Source organism: Schistocerca cancellata, chromosome 3 (assembly GCF_023864275.1).
Source record: "Schistocerca cancellata isolate TAMUIC-IGC-003103 chromosome 3, iqSchCanc2.1, whole genome shotgun sequence".
NCBI lineage: Eukaryota > Metazoa > Arthropoda > Insecta > Orthoptera > Acrididae > Schistocerca > Schistocerca cancellata.
Genome location: NC_064628.1, coordinates 671,949,814 through 671,966,428, shown reverse-complemented (window position 1 = coordinate 671,966,428; position 16,615 = coordinate 671,949,814). Strand labels below are relative to the sequence as shown.

Here is a 16,615-nt window from a genome sequence, read left to right as displayed (position 1 = left end):
ACAAATTTGCCCATGTTTTCCCACTTTACCGGGGAGGGGTAAATTGTAAAACACTAGTAATGTGCATCAACACTAATTACTGGAAACCGACTTGAAATATGTAGCCTGACTCTATTGGTATTAATTTCAACTGTCTACATATGATAAAATTGGCAAACCCTGTTCCATTGGTTGTACTACATGCTGTAGTTCTGTTGTTAACTCTCCTTGCATCTTCTGCAGGTCCATTGGGAACTGCTAGGGAGGTAGCAGTGTAGGTCCTTGTACCGCATTATGTATGCCTCCTGCAGTGCTGTCACCTCCATTCTTGCATCTCCCAGGAAATCGATCAGGGAACGTAGCAGCCTTGCTGTGGCAACTCTCACATTTATTCAGTTTGGCTTGTTTCATGTCCAGAGGTACTCTGTTGTAGCCAGCAAGGCATGATATCACAAACAGGCAAGACGTGGCATGTATCTGTTTTGTTGATACCATCCATTCTCAAAGCCGTACATACATTGTGATAGCACACCTGACATGTCACTGTAATGCCTCAACTTTCTTATGCGTATTGCATAGTCCTAATGTGACAGAGTGGTATAAGCATTGTGTGATGTTACTAATACTGCACAGTTATTGAATCTGAAGATGGTAATACATATTGCCAAAACTAGTAATCCAGTAATTGTGTTAACATAGCAATGTTGGCAAATAAGTTGGTTTTCACAAGAATACTACAGTACTAATATTTTTTAATACTCTGCAATTTTACCATCCCCTGCAATGCAGGAACTATTTAGTCCTAGAGAAAAAATGAAAAAGGCCTTTTTTTGTAAGAGATTTACTGTAGTATTTTCGCTAGACACAGAATGTTTTGAGTTATTCAATAAAAAATTAAAAAGTGATCTTTAACCTTCTCCCAACCCCATCACCACATTGTTCAGGATTTTTACTATGTTTCTCATGTCATTTCCTTTTACCACTTACACATATTTGCAGCTACACAAATTTTTTCACCCAGTCAACCTTTTTTAGTCTTCACTGATTGGACTACTCCACAGTTGCCCTGTTGCTATCCACTATTATCTGCAACTGTTCTGATGTCTGATTAATTTCCTGGATGTCATCATTACCTGTTGTACCAAATACCGTCTTCAATTATTTTCCACTTACATCCAGCCATCCCCTTTTCTGTCATAAAAATGCATGTGGTCTAAAATCCATCACTTGGTATAGCTGATCCCATAACCACTCATATGAGAGCTGCAGCCCTTGGTACTTTCCCTGTATTGCACATAATATTTCTTTCCACTCAGCTTCAAGATGCAGCCCAGTGAACATCTCTTCTAACCTTCACACTCCTTTCTTACTTCCCAAGTGTTGTAAGTTAGCTTAGCATCCATTGGTGACTGGTTATCGTGATGCCCTCCAGCCTCTAAAAAGTCACTCCTGCTTCAAGTCATTGGTTCTGCAGTGCATCCACTACTTCTCCCCTGAAGAGGAGCAGTATCATCAGAATTATCGCACCCATCCTGGATGTCCTCGGCAGTAATGGCACCTGAGGGAAATGACCTCAATCATCCTCCCCCACCCCCCTCTCGCAAGGCTGGATGTACATGGTTTATTATCATACCAAAGAGCTTACTGCAACAGCAACTATCTACCACCCATTTAATATGAAAAACACAGCAGCAATGCAAAAGTTAAACTTACTATATTTTAACAACCTCATTACAATATGGCAGTGACATACCTATCACATTTTTTAGCATGAAACAGTTTATATATCCTGCTGCAAAATTCGGAATTTATTAGCATTATTTTATTTGAGTGCTTACAGGATTCCACATACATTCTGCTTGTTAGCTTCTGCATCCTCTCTTCCATTGTTAGCTTTCGTTTTCTTCATAGGCAACAACATTGGCACTTGTGGTAAAGTATCTAAAGCTCTCCAGCCTACATAAATATGTAAGTTCATATTTATAACAGTGACATCATGTTCTCATGTGATGTCATATCTATGACTTGATATGACCCTTGATATCCCATGATAAATTTTTTGTTTTGTCCTTTGGTATACAGGGACTCACTAGTATGACCCATTGATCAATTCTATATTCAAGCAACTTAAAAGCGCATTTCCCATTTGTTTTTACTGCTTGAGTGCTTTCATATTCACATTCTTCACCTTCCATACATCCCACAATCTTCTCTGATTCCCCATTTGTTCATCATTTCAAAAGACAACATCTTTGTATCATATACCAAATTGTGAGGTAGAGAGCTCAGTGATTTCATACAGTTTAGAATTGTACAGAGCTACAACAAAGGACAGGTAAATGTCCCAGGTGTTGTGATGACTGATCACACAGTAGCTAATAATTTGCCGACCGTACAATGAATGTGTACTATTCTTTCATTCAGTTGATGGATGAAGTGACCAGTTCTTAGCTTTCAGATTCAAAATAGGTGCCACAGTTGCTTAATCATCTCAGAATTGAAGTTGGTCAGGAGCACCAAACTTTAATAACCAACTGTTTACCTTTGCTTGTGCCACTGTACTCATGTGTTGATTTGGGTTGTAGGTATCGCAGCAGAGCATGAGAAATGGTCTATTATGGCAAACACATAGCAATTATCCAGCAATATCAGATCAGTTGGAGACAAAATGCCCATTCTGGCCATTTCAAATGACTTGGATGCCTCCAGTGATATCAATTGATGAGTGACATGGGCATGTTATGCACATGGTATGCAATTCCTTACAAAGTGTTCAATATCCTGACTCCATGTTCCCCACAATTACAATTCACCTATTCTGTAATCAGTCATTCTTTGCCCCTATGACCCACTAACACATGAGTGTGACTTCCTTTAACATTTCATACCTCAATGCTTTGGGTACTACAGTGTGTGGTCCGAACTTTGTCATCATACATAGCAGTCAATCATGCATAGTGAATTGTGATTGTGTCCTGAATAACTGGCAGTCCATATCATCAGTCAGCAGCTTTTGTTACTCTGCAGGACTTCTGCCAAGATCTCATATGACCCCAATCTTTCTGTGTAACCCATTGGCATTGCTATGTTTCCTGTCAAGTTGGTGTACTACCTCATAATTGAATCCACTTAATTTGAAAGCCCAACAAGTTAATCTGTTTCAAGGATCTTTCAGCCCTAATAATCATTTTAATTTTGAATGTTTTCTTATAACTTTGAGTTTCCTGCCATATAGGTAACTCAATATGTGCTTCTCAGTGGGAGAGTAATTTCATTTGCCTTTGTTTAACTGCCCTAATGCATGTACTTCTGGGTGTTTCTTGCCATTGACATCCTGACTTAGATTTCAATCTGTTGTCTGGTTGCCAGTGTCACAGGACAGGATAAACTCTTTTTCATAATTTGCAAATATTAATGCCAGGCTATTTGTTAGCACCCCTTTCAATTTCTTGAATGTGTTTTGACAGTCAGTTGTCCATGGGAATTTTACACTCTTTTTTAGCAAATGATTTAACAGTCTAGCAATTTCAGCTAACCTCTTGACAAATTTTCTATAATAATTGTGTATACCTATAAATTATTGGAGTTGTTCTGCAATTTACGACAGTAAGAAATCACAAAGAGTACATACCTGTCTTGGGTCAGTTTTCACACAGTGTTGGTTAATCACATGATATAGGTAGTTTATTTCAGGCAACACAAAGTGGAACTTTTCAATACTTAACATTAAGCAAGCCAGACACAACCTCTTAAACACTTCTTTCAGCTGTTGCACATTTCCTCCACATACTTAGGAGATACAATCATATTGTCTAAATAGACAATACATTGATGTGGTTTTAATGCTTTTAGTACTCCATCTAATAATCTCTGACATGTGGCTGGTACATTCTGAAGACCAAATGCCATCTATCAATACTAGTAATGTTTCCAAGGACTGGTGAAAGTAGACTCCAGCTAGACTTCTAGAACCAATTCCAATTAGTGTTATCCACTGCACTTTTCAAATCCATCATGGAGAAGCATTTACACTGACTCAGGTTGTGAAACATTTCTGTTGTGTTCAGTATAGGATATGCTTATGTAACTAACTGTTCTTGTGTTCAGATATTGCAGCAGAAACTGTGTTTCTTTGTCCCGTCTGACGATTTTGTGGGTATGATGACAATGGCTACTTCCCATAGCCTATCACTCACCTCAATGATGCCATTAGCCAACTGCTGATTGATGATTCTTCCACTTTTTTAGATTAGGTTGGATTCAGTTTTCATTCCATAGACCCAGAAAATGAGATGATTCTCGTGGGTGTGGAACGTGTCAGAAAGTATAACATAAAAACATAAAACATTTGAATATAATAGTTACTACCCTGATCATTTGTCAGGAGATAGTCAAAATAGGTTAATACAATGCAGTAAACTGGAACAGCTAATATTTACAGAATTAACACACTGTCAGAATCAAACACTGTTATGCACTATTAATAAATTTATCATACACAATGTACTAATCTTGACTGTTGTGACCAAGTGTTGTCAAAACTGAAATCTAACAGATATTTGTACTTACGCTGGCTTAACAGTCTCTCTGTTGAGATATTCATCTATTGAGTAGAAGGAGTTGCCTATCAAAAAGTCTTTCAAACTCTGTTTAAACTGTGCTTTATCTGCAACCAAGTTTTTAATGGTTGCTGGAAATTTATTGAAAATGTGTGTTCCTGAGTATTGGACCCCTTTTTGGACCAAGATAAGTGATTTTAGGTCTTTATGTAGATTGTTCTTATTCCTAGTATTGATACTTTGTATTGAGCTATTGGGTGGAAATAGATATGTATTACTTGCAACAAATTTCATTAAGGAATAAATATACTGAGAAGCAGTGGTTAGAATACAAAGTTCCTTGAACAGGTTTCTACAAGAAGTTCTTGAATTTACACCACAAATGATTCTTATCACACACTTTTGCACCCCAAAAATTTTTGCTCGGTTTGATGAGTTGCCCCAGAATACGATCCCATATGACATAATAGAATGAAAGTAAGCAAAGTATGCAAGTTTTTTTTATATTTATATCTCCTACATTTGACATCATTCTCATGGAAAATACAGACTTGTTTGGGCGGTTAAGCAAACACTGTCAACCTCTTCGATCTGCATGTCTTCGTATGTTATACTCATGCTGGAAGGAAATCTCTTACAGGTTCTGAACTGCATATAGTGGGTCTTCTCAAAGTTTAATGTCAGTGAATTAGCTTTAAACCACTTATTAATGCCAGTGAAAATTTGATTATCAGCTATTTCTAAATCTGTACTTGACTTGGTACTTATTGCAATGTTTGTATCATTTGCAAACAAAACAAACTTAGCATCTGGCAATGTAACAGATTTTAATGTATACAAGAAAAGGCAATGGACCCAAGATGGAACCTCGAGGAACACCACATGTAATTAATTCCCAATTAGATGAAGACTGACTGTTTACTGCACAGGTATTTTGAAACGACACCCTTTATTTCCTGTTAGATAGATAAGACTCAAACCATTTTTCAGCATTGCCGGTAGCACTATAATATTCTAATTTACTTAAGAGAATGCTGTGGTTCACACAGTCAAAGGCTTTTGACAGGTCACAAAAATGCCAGTAGCCTCTAATTTATTATCTAATGAATTAAGTACCTTCTCACTGTAAGTGTAAACAGTTTTTTTTATATCAGAACCCTTAAGAAATTCAAATTGTGACTTGGACAATATATTATTTGCAGTCAGATGCTTAAGGAGATTCTTGAACACAACCTTTTCAAATATTTTTGAGAAAGCTGGCAAAAGTGAAATTGGTTGATGGTTTGATGGTATCTCTTTATCCCCTTTCTTGTAAACAGGCTTAACTTCAGCATATTTTAGCCAGTCTGGAAATGTTCTGTTGATAAGAGATTGATTACATAAATAACTTAAGATAGAACTCAACTCTCATGAGCACTCTTTGATTAACTTTGTTGATATCTTATCATACCCACTGGAATACTTAAATTTTAAGGATTTTATGATGGATGTTACTTCTTTGGCAGATGTGAGTGCTTTTCCATTTTACTGAAGTTATTTTTAAAGACTACTCTCAGACACTTCATTGCACTGTTCACCGAACCTGATAACCCCAAGCTCTCAGTAACAGACATGAAGTACTTGTTTAAGAGGTTTGCTACACTTCATGTACTTGTTACCAAAATTTCATTAATTTTTAGAGCTATCTGTTCTTCTTCCTTTTTGGCCCCACCTGTCTTTGTCTTCACAATATCTCATACAGTTTTTTTTTGTTACCTGATGTGATTATCTTTTACTCATAATAAAGCTGCTTTGATTGCTGGATTACTTGCTTCAATATTTTGCAGTATTCTTTGTAATACATTACAATTCTAACATCAGCACTGTTCCTAGATAGTACATACAGTCTCCTTTTTGTCCTACATGATATCTTTATTCCTTGTGTAATCCACAGTTTATTTATTGACTTCTGTGTGATTTGAGTTACTTTTAGGGAAAAACAATTTTCAAAAGTGGAGACAACTTTAGTAATTAGTGCTTTGTATTTTCCATTTGAGTCAGACATGTTGTAAACATCTATCCAGTTCATGTCTTTGAGCAATTTCCTGAATGTCTCAATTTTTGACATATTTATTACCCTCCTGTACTCAGATTCAATAGATTTTTTATCCTGACAAGTTTCAACATTTAACACAAGATGCTGCATGTCACAATCAGATAGCCCATTTATTATTGATTTTGTGATATGACTTTTTTCCCTAGATTTGTCTACAAAGATATTATCAATAGTAGTCTCAGTGCATTTACATATCCCAGTAGCAAAGTTCACAGTAGGAACTAAATTGAATGATAGTGTTACTGATTGCAATAATTGTTCATTGACAGAGCTTTTCAATAAATCCACACAAAATCCCCAACAACCACTACTTCCTTATTTTTTACTAAGAGGTGGGACAGCAGAGATTCCAGATTTTTCATGAATAGGTTAAAATTTCCTGAAGGTGATTTGTATGTACATACTATTATAAATGACTTATTATGAAATACTACTTCTGTTGCACAAGCTTCTAAGTGCTGCTCTCATCAAAATTTATTAATATCAATATTCTTGAAATCAAAACAGTTTGTGACAAATATGGGAACTCCTCCTTGTTCCATATTTTCTCTACAGAAATAAGAAGCTAACTTGAATCCTGTAACATTTAACATATCTATACAAGTGGTCACATGATGTTCAGAGAGACAAATTGTATCAACTGGTTTGCTCAACTCTAATTCTTCAACACAAATAAGCAACTCATTAAGCTTACCCCTTAGTCCTCAGATATTCTGATGCAATAGTGATAACTGATTTTGTACACTGGCTGGATTACAACTGGATGAACCTTATTTTCCTGCCAGTTTTTGAGTATCTCTAGTTTCAATCAGAGGCTGTCTGTATGAATTGTGTACATTAAAATTTGCTTTCTGGCTGCCTGTTTTATCAATGTGAATGTCATTTTCATCTTTTGTTTCTGCCCTCCCTACCTTAAAAAACTGTTGATCTGTCACTTGTAACCACTGGTACTTTACCACTTGTTACAGTGCCCCCCCCCCCCCCCCCCTCGTCCCCATCAAGTTATTTGCTAGCAGCCCAGACAGTTTTTCCTTCCCTTTCCTGCTAAGGTGAAGGCCATGCCTAGTATATTCCCACCTGCTGATAGAGTCAACAGGAACCACACTGATATGAGACCCCATATGATCCAAGCAGTTGTTCCACCTCTAAATTAACTTTCCTAACAGAAGAGTTTAAATGAGGCTGGTCATGGCCACTCAGAACAGACACAAGCCCAACACCATATGTCTCATTGCTGAAGCCTTCTTTACCAGGTCACTCTCAATTAAATAATTAGTGTTCCTATCTATGCAAGTGTCAAAGTATTCTTTATGGTTTCTTATAGACTGAAGGATTATCCCTCATTGGGATTTTGTGCTGTGTCATGTATATCACTGGTAATGGTCCTCTAGGATGTGAATCATACCAAAAGATTTTCTGTAGCTTTCCTACGTGTCCCTTTTAAATGCAGCACTTTTTCATGTAATGCAGATGCATTGATGATTTGCTTGCAGCAAAGGTTGCCACTCAACGCTTCTAAATCGTCATCATCTAGGACATTCAAATTGGCAATTGGTAATCATTTTGGCAGACCCACTTTGACAAAGACAAAATTATCCATACTAACTGGAACTACATAATCTTTTCCTGAACATGTGCCATGCTCCTACGTACAAAACAAAGTGAAGTATCTAATATGTCATTGTGTTTCAATGACTCTATAACACATAGACTACCACTGTCAGTACCCACATGTATCCAGAGCAGTTTTCTTGTACTTTCCAAAACTTTATTATGCAAACTGGGCTTTAGTGACCATGTAAGCAGTTAATTTGGCTCCACCTTCATGATTATCGAACCTTTCAACAACACATCGCTTACACTGGTCATTCCCAGCCAGAACAATGTTCCACTGGGTTTGACAGTACACTGTGAAAGATCAATTTTGTGTGATTCTTTTTCAGGAAATCAGTACTATGATTGCACTTTGCCCCTCACTGACATGGTGCAATTCTTCAATATATCCCCAAAAATTCCTTTGGTCTAACACAGAAATTAAGCAACACTAACTCCAATGATACCACATCATCTATGTTGTTGTTGTTGTTGTGGTCTTCAGTCCTGAGACTGGTTTGATGCAGCTCTCCATGCTACTCTATCCTGTGCTAGCTTCTTCATCTCCCAGTATCTACTGCAACCTACATCCTTCTGAATCTGCTTAGTGTATTCATCTCTTGGTCTCCCTCTACGATTTCTACCCTCCACACTGCCCTCCAATGCTAAATTTGTGATCCCTTGATGCCTCAAAACATGTCCTACCAACCGATCCCTTCTTCTAGTCAAGTTGTGCCACAAACTTCTCTTCTCCCCAATCCTATTCAATACCTCCTCATTAGTTACGTGATCTACCCACCTTATCTTCAGCATTCTTCTGTAGCACCACATTTCGAAAGCTTCTATTCTCTTCTTGTCCAAACTAGTTATCGTCCATGTTTCACTTCCATACATGGCTACACTCCATACAAATCCTTTCAGAAACGACTTCCTGACACTTAAATCTATACTCGATGTTAACAAATTCCTCTTCTTGAGAAACGCTTTCCTTGCCATTGCCAGTCTACATTTTATATCCTCTCTACTTCGACCATCATCGGTTATTTTACTCCCTATATAGCAAAACTCCTTTACTACTTTAAGTGTCTCATTTCCTAATCTAATTCCCTCAGCATCACCCGACTTAATTTGACTACATTCCATTATCCTCGTTTTGCTTTTGTTGATGTTCATCTTATATCCTCCTTTCAAGACACTGTCCATTCCGTTCAACTGCTGTTCCAAGTCCTTTGCTGTCTCTGACAGAATTACAATGTCATCGGCGAACCTCAAAGTTTTTACTTCTTCTCCATGAATTTTAATACCTACTCCGAATTTTTCTTTTGTTTCCTTTACTGCTTGCTCAATATACAGATTGAATAACATCGGGGAGAGGCTACAACCCTGTCTTACTCCTTTCCCAACCACTGCTTCCCTTTCATGCCCCTCGACTCTTATAACTGCCATCTGGTTTCTGTACAAACTGTAAATAGCCTTTCGCTCCCTGTATTTTACCCCTGCCACCTTCAGAATTTGAAAGAGAGTATTCCAGTTAACATTGTCAAAAGCTTTCTCTAAGTCTACAAATGCTAGAAACGTAGGTTTGCCTTTTCTTAATCTTTCTTCTAAGATAAGTCGTAAGGTCAGTATTGCCTCACGTGTTCCAACATTTCTACGGAATCCAAACTGATCTTCCCTGAGGTCGGCTTCTACCAGTTTTTCCATTCGTCTGTAAAGAATTCGCGTTAGTATTTTGCAGCTGTGACTTATTAAACTGATAGTTCGGTAATTTTCACATCTGTCAACACCTGCTTTCTTTGGGATTGGAATTATTATATTCTTCTTGAAGTCTGAGGGTATTTCGCCTGTCTCATACATCGTGCTCACCAGATGGTAGAGTTTTGTCATGACTGGCTCTCCCGAGGCCATCAGTAGTTCAAATGGAATGTTGTCTACTCCCGGGGCCTTGTTTCGACTCAGGTCTTTCAGTGCTCTGTCAAACTCTTCACGCAGTATCTTATCTCCCATTTCATCTTCATATACATCCTCTTCCATTTCCATAATATTGTCCTCAAGTACATCGCCCTTGTATAAACCCTCTATATACTCCTTCCACCTCTCTGCCTCCCCTTCTTTGCTTAGAACTGGGTTGCCATCTGAGCTCTTGATATTCATACAAGTGGTTCTCTTCTCTCCAAAGGTCTCTTTAATTTTCCTGTAGGCAGTATCTATCTTACCCCTAGTGAGACAAGCCTCTACATCCTTACATTTGTCCTCTAGCCATCCCTGCTTAGCCGTTTTGCACTTCCTGTCGATATCATTTTTGAGACGTCTGTATTCCTTTTTGCCTGCTTCATTTACTGCATTTTTGTATTTTCTCCTTTCATCAATTAAATTCAATATTTCTTCTGTTACCCAAGGATTTCTATTAGCCCTCGTCTTTTTACCTACTTGATCGTCTGCTGCCTTCACTACTTCATCCCTCAGAGCTACCCATTCTTCTTCTACTGTATTTCTTTCCCCCATTCCTGTCAATTGTTCCCTTATGCTCTCCCTGAAACTCTCTACAACCTCTGGTTCTTTCAGTTTATCCAGGTCCCATCTCCTTAAATTCCCACCTTTTTGCAGTTTCTTCAGTTTCAATCTGCAGTTCATAACCAATAGATTGTGGTCAGAATCCACATCTGCCCCAGGAAATGTCTTACAATTTAAAACCTGGTTCCTAAATCTCTGTCTTACCATTATATAATCTATCTGATACCTACTAGTATCTCCAGGATTCTTCCAGGTATACAACCTTCGTTTATGATTCTTGAACCAAGTGTTGGCTATGATTAAGTTATGCTCTGTGCAAAATTCTACAAGGCGGCTTCCTCTTTCATTCCTTCCCCCCCAATCCATATTCACCTACTATGTTTCCTTCTCTCCCTTTTCCTACTGACGAATTACAGTCACCCATGACTATTAAATTTTCGTCTCCTTTCACTACCTGAATAAGTTCTTTTATCTCGTCATACATTTCATCTATTTCTTCATCATCTGCAGAGGTAGTTGGCATATAAACTTGTACTACTGTAGTAGGCATGGGCTTTGTGTCTATCTTGGCTACAATAATGCGTTCACTATGCTGTTTGTAGTAGCTAACCCGCACTCCTATTTTTTTATTCATTATTAAACCTACTCCTGCATTACCCCTATTTGATTTTGTATTTATAACCCTGTAATCACCTGACCAAAAGTCTTGTTCCTCCTGCCACCAAACTTCACTAATTCCCACTATATCTAACTTTAACCTTTTCCATTTCCCTTTTTAAATTTTCTAACCTACCTGCCCGATTAAGGGATCTGACATTCCACGCTCCGATCCGTAGGACGCCAGTTTTCTTTCTCCTGATAACGATGTCCTCCTGAGTAGTCCCCGCCCGGAGATCCGAATGGGGGACTATTTTACCTCCGGAATATTTTACCCAAGAGGACGCCATCATCATTTAATCATACAGTAGAGCTGCATGTCCTCGGGAAAAATTACGGCTGTACTTTCCCCTTGCTTTCAGCCGTTCGCAGTACCAGCACAGCAAGGCCGTTTTGGTTAATGTTACAAGGCCAGATCAGTCAATCATCCAGACTGTTGCCCCTGCAACTACTGAAAAGGCTGCTGCCCCTCTTCAGGAACCACATGTTTGTCTGGCCTCTCAACAGATACCCCTCCGTTGTGGTTGCACCTACGGTACGGCCATCTGTATCGCTGAGGCACGCAAGCCTCCCCACCAGCGGCAAGGTCCATGGTTCATGGGGGGGACATCATCTATATCATGCAGAATTCAGTCTCTTACTAAGCCAAGGGGTTCAGACTACTTATCAACATAGGAGCCCCATGAGAAGCTTATGTTCCATTCCATTCACCATGCCCACCAAGCAACATTCCACACCTGCATACACCTTTGCAGCATTACACTGTCCAGCAGTTGAGGACTTGCTGCTGGTTTTAATGAACCATTACCATAACATTGTCCTCATTGCTCTTTACTCTGACACTCCTGCATGAGGTGTCCTACCACCTGTGCTCATAGCATAGCAGCTGGGGCATTCCTTCTGAATGTGATCCACAAGTCCACACCTATGACACTTTACTTCTGAGGAAGAAACACTTTGTTTATCCTAAACCCATATTGTTAAATCTACTTCCTACAGTTTCTATCATCCTTAATGAGAACAGCCAAATCTTTTGCATTCTCCATCCATACTCTCCTTGACATTATGGGTTGAAGCCTTCTCAAAAACACATATGGTGCCCTGTTTTATACTCTTGCAGGATAATTTTATCTGTCTCCTCATTCTGTGTTATTCATGGGTTTCCACTTTTATTTTCCTAATTCTACAGAAGAATGTTTCCTCTGATTTATTCCATTTGTGTCACATTCTGTTGAGCTTCTCTCTAAAAAAACATGGTACTGTTCTGCTCTCTGTAGCACTGATATCATCCATTCTTGAGTTGTTTGAATTTACGTGCCTTACACAATCCCTCATGCTACACTATGTTTATCTTTCTATCATTCACTGATCATAACTTGGCCATGTGCCAAATGTACTTCACCTGACCATCCTCTCAGACTTGTTGATAAATGCTGTCAAATTCTCAGTTGCTTTATCCAAAAAAGGATTCACAAGGCTAGCTGTGGTTGAATCCAAAGAAGCATCAGGTACACTGAATGGAGCTTTTGCCTCTACTTTGTCAGCTAGTCCACCCTGTCTATGGATGCTGTCAGCCATTAAATTGTCCACCTGCCTTTGCAAAGCAGCATTTCTCTTGGGGAGTTCCGCTACTTAATTCACAAAAGAATCAATCATATCCTGAGTTTCCATTGCTTGCACTTGTGAAAACTCCATGTACCAGAAATAAAGTGCATTTAAAGCTCACCAGAAATTAACAAAACAAGTAAAGTCCTTTATAAACAATTGAGTATAAGAACAAAAAATCATATTAATCCTTACAACAGATCTGTATTCAGGACACAGATGTGACACATGCTCATAACACAGAAAGTACTACACTTAGCTGTCACTGACTGCATACAAGCCAGTTCATGTCCTGCCAAATTACAATGTTAGTCTCTCCCAGGCAGTAAATAAATATTATACAGTTTCCCTTAAATTGTGACAACTGTGCAGGTTTCCCAGGTTTCACAAATTGTACTTTAAGGTTTCTATGCACATCAGTTCTATCCACCATGGTTGTATACAAAACAAAACAAAACAAAAAGGCCACAAAAATAAAAAGCTTGCTCACCACACTTGTATCATTGACTCTGCATGTTGCAGCTGGAGATGTGGTTCTGAATCCAGCTTGCAGATGTCTGACACCAATGTAGAGGCTAAGAGTCTTGTCATGTATGATAAGTGGTAGAACTGGGTTGTCAGAAGTCAGAAGACAGAAGTTCACCATCTTTGGTGGAATAGTGGTGGGGTGGCAAATAGAAGTGTGGTTGTCATATGATGTTCTGTCATAAAAACTACTTTGTCAGAACATTCAGCTATTTCTCAGCTAATTACAACAATTATAACAATGCTCGGAGGAGCCAATGCTGCAAGGCATAAGCCATACATGGCTGGGAAGAAGATGCTGTGGTCAGCAAGTGGCTGTTGTCAGTGGCAGCTTGCAGCATTGCTCAAGTGGTGAAATGATGATGCCAGTAACGCAGCAAGGGTGCTGACATAGAGCATGTGTGATGACCTGTGCTGGCATTTGTGCAGACTATGTGCAGCCTCGCAGCTCATGGCAGGGCATGCCAGAGTGCAGAGAATCATGCTTGGGCCCAGCTTGAATGAGATGGCTCATGGCAGCAGTGCTGTCCGTGCAAGCAGGGAGTTTGCCTATGAAGGTGATAGTGGCTGAATGGCTGCAAGATCCCAGGCTCAAACAAAAGCAGCTGGCAGCAGCTGCAAGGGGCCTCCTGGTGCCTGACCCCTGGAGGGCACTGAGTCAGCAGCATCAGGCTCAGCCCCAACAGCAGAGCTGCAGCTATCAGTGGCAGAGTCTAGAAATGGTGGTTAGTCAGTCCATGCAGACTCATAAACTGGTGTAGGTCCTTCCTCGGGGCTGGTGTCTGTCAGACTGCATACTTCTGCCTACAAATGAGTATATTTATACAGGCTTGGCTCATACCTGTTTTGCTAAGGCATTGGTTCCCATCACATAAGCCACAAGACAGTCACAGACTGAGCTTGAAGCAATCAGGTTACCAATGCTACAATGGCTCTGCGTTTCTGCTGTGTCGATGGTAGAATGACTCCGGTTCCTCTGCTGGGCGTGGGTGTGGGATAACTGACCTGAGGCCACATGCAATATCAATAGGTGGTTCCTGACGTATCTGCATCTTGCAGGCTAAATCTAACCCATTTCCACAGACTCTTTGTGGGCAGTATTTCAATGTAATTCAGACACACAAAGTAAAATAGTTGTGTTGCAACAGTACTTTGGAGCACATGTAGTCAGCATGTGCACATCTAATACATAACAAGAAACTGGGAGTCTCTACCAATTTAAGGCAAAATAAAAAACTATACCAACTAACTATTCCTTCTACAAATTAAATGTTTGTCTAAATGCAAGTACTGAAAATTCCTGTTAACTGGATGGCAAGTAGTTCCACTTATTACAAACCTGTATGACCAGTAATAATGTACTGGAAACAAGCTTCTGTTAACAGGCATAGGTGAATTTTTCTATGAAAAATACCAAAGTATCCATGAAAATTTTATGTTACCAATGGAAGATAAACAGTAACTTCTAAAAATAACTCAGGAAGCATCAGCTTTTTTTTTCTTTTCTTTTTTTTTTTTTTTTTTTTTTTTTTCAAAGTAGAGAAATTCCTGGTAATTTACAAGATTTCTGTGTACAGAAACCAAGTTGACCTTTGATACAGTGGCTGATGGAGTGACTGTAAATTGGAAACGCCTTTACAGTTGCTCTCATCAGCCACTGTGCCAAGTGCCAACTTTGTTTGCACGGACAGTACATCTAACTGGTTTAAGCACAAATATTATTGAGCAGTTTAGTGATAGGTTATTGTTGGTCTAGTGAACAGGTTAAGTTTCTGACAGTTGTCAGAGTATACCTTGATTCTTTCCTCATACCTATTTCTTGATGGAATTGTGGAACATGTTCCATTAATAAATTAATTAAAATATCTCTGTATCAATTTTTTAACAGTTGGCTCTTGGACGCCCCCTAAAAGCTATGTAGGGAAACATCTGTCTGACATCCCTACACCAGCATTCATTGTGGATAAGGAAAAAGTTGTTAGAAACTGTCACAACATGCTGAAAAAATGTGCAGAACTCCATGTTAAACTTCGACCTCATATGAACACCCACAAGACTGAGTAAGTATTTATGGTTTGTATTGCTCTCTTTATTTTATGGGTTGTTTCAGAAGTAATTTTCTTTTCATTTATTATGCTTACTAACTACTACTCTGTAGCAGAGAGGACAAAGTAACTTTATTTCAGAAAAGGAAGCAAATGTACAGTTTGCATAGTTGCAACATAAATGGGGAACAAGTATTACACTAGATATCAGAGTACAGATACATTTAACTTTTAATTTTTATTTTGTTCTTCTTATTTCAATATCCATCCATGGACAACAAATACTCTTTACAGATTGTCCAACCATCCATGTAAATTTTATGTGAAATCTTTAAAAAAACCAGAACATACAAAAATATACATAAAATATGATGTGTTCCTGTGTCTGATACAGTGCATATGTCCAGACTGTGTGCTGTTACTCTTAAAATCTGAACTGCTGACTGCTGAAATACTATCAGAAAAACCACACAGTTATTTCTTGATGTAAACTGCTTCTTCTCTGCAGCTGTTCTTGTGCTGGAATCTGTAAACTGTTATCAAATTTCAGCTTTTTACTAAATGAGAGAAAGTATTTTTTCTGATAACAGCTATATATTGATATAAAAGAGCACCACATTTATAAAGTATGAGCATACATTTGATCCAATGTTACATTAACTCAATCTGACAGAACTAGTAACAGTTCTGTACAAATTTTCCTGACAGAATGAATCCTCTTTTTTCCCTGATGTAAGCACCACTGTCATGGCACACCCATTTTTCCAATGGCATGCCCCTCTTCTCCAAGCCAGGATGTCATAAGCATGGAATAATTCTCCACACAGCACATACCACAAAACTGTTGTCATCCTCTGCCTTGGAGATGTACGACATTCATCTGGGCTAGTGTGCATTTATTTTCATCTTGCAACTTTTTGATGTGGAATGGCATTCTTCTGTAAAGCTTAAAACTGACATACTAGGTCTTTTTGTTCACTGTTTATGATTGTGCTATCCTGGATATAGCAACTATGGAAGTCAGCACCTTTCTTAAACTCTCC

At 38.7% G+C, this 16,615-nt stretch overlaps 1 protein-coding gene across 1 annotated transcript in view; it reads left to right on the top strand.

The window, feature by feature from the left end:
- LOC126175642 (D-threo-3-hydroxyaspartate dehydratase-like) overlaps window positions 1-16,615 on the top strand; it is a 160,069-nt gene that overhangs the window by 104,771 nt on the left and 38,683 nt on the right. Inside the window, exon 2 of the mRNA XM_049922532.1 lies at window positions 15,416-15,587. Within this exon, the coding sequence (XP_049778489.1) occupies window positions 15,416-15,587 (172 nt within the window). The remainder of the gene's footprint in view (window positions 1-15,415; window positions 15,588-16,615) is intronic.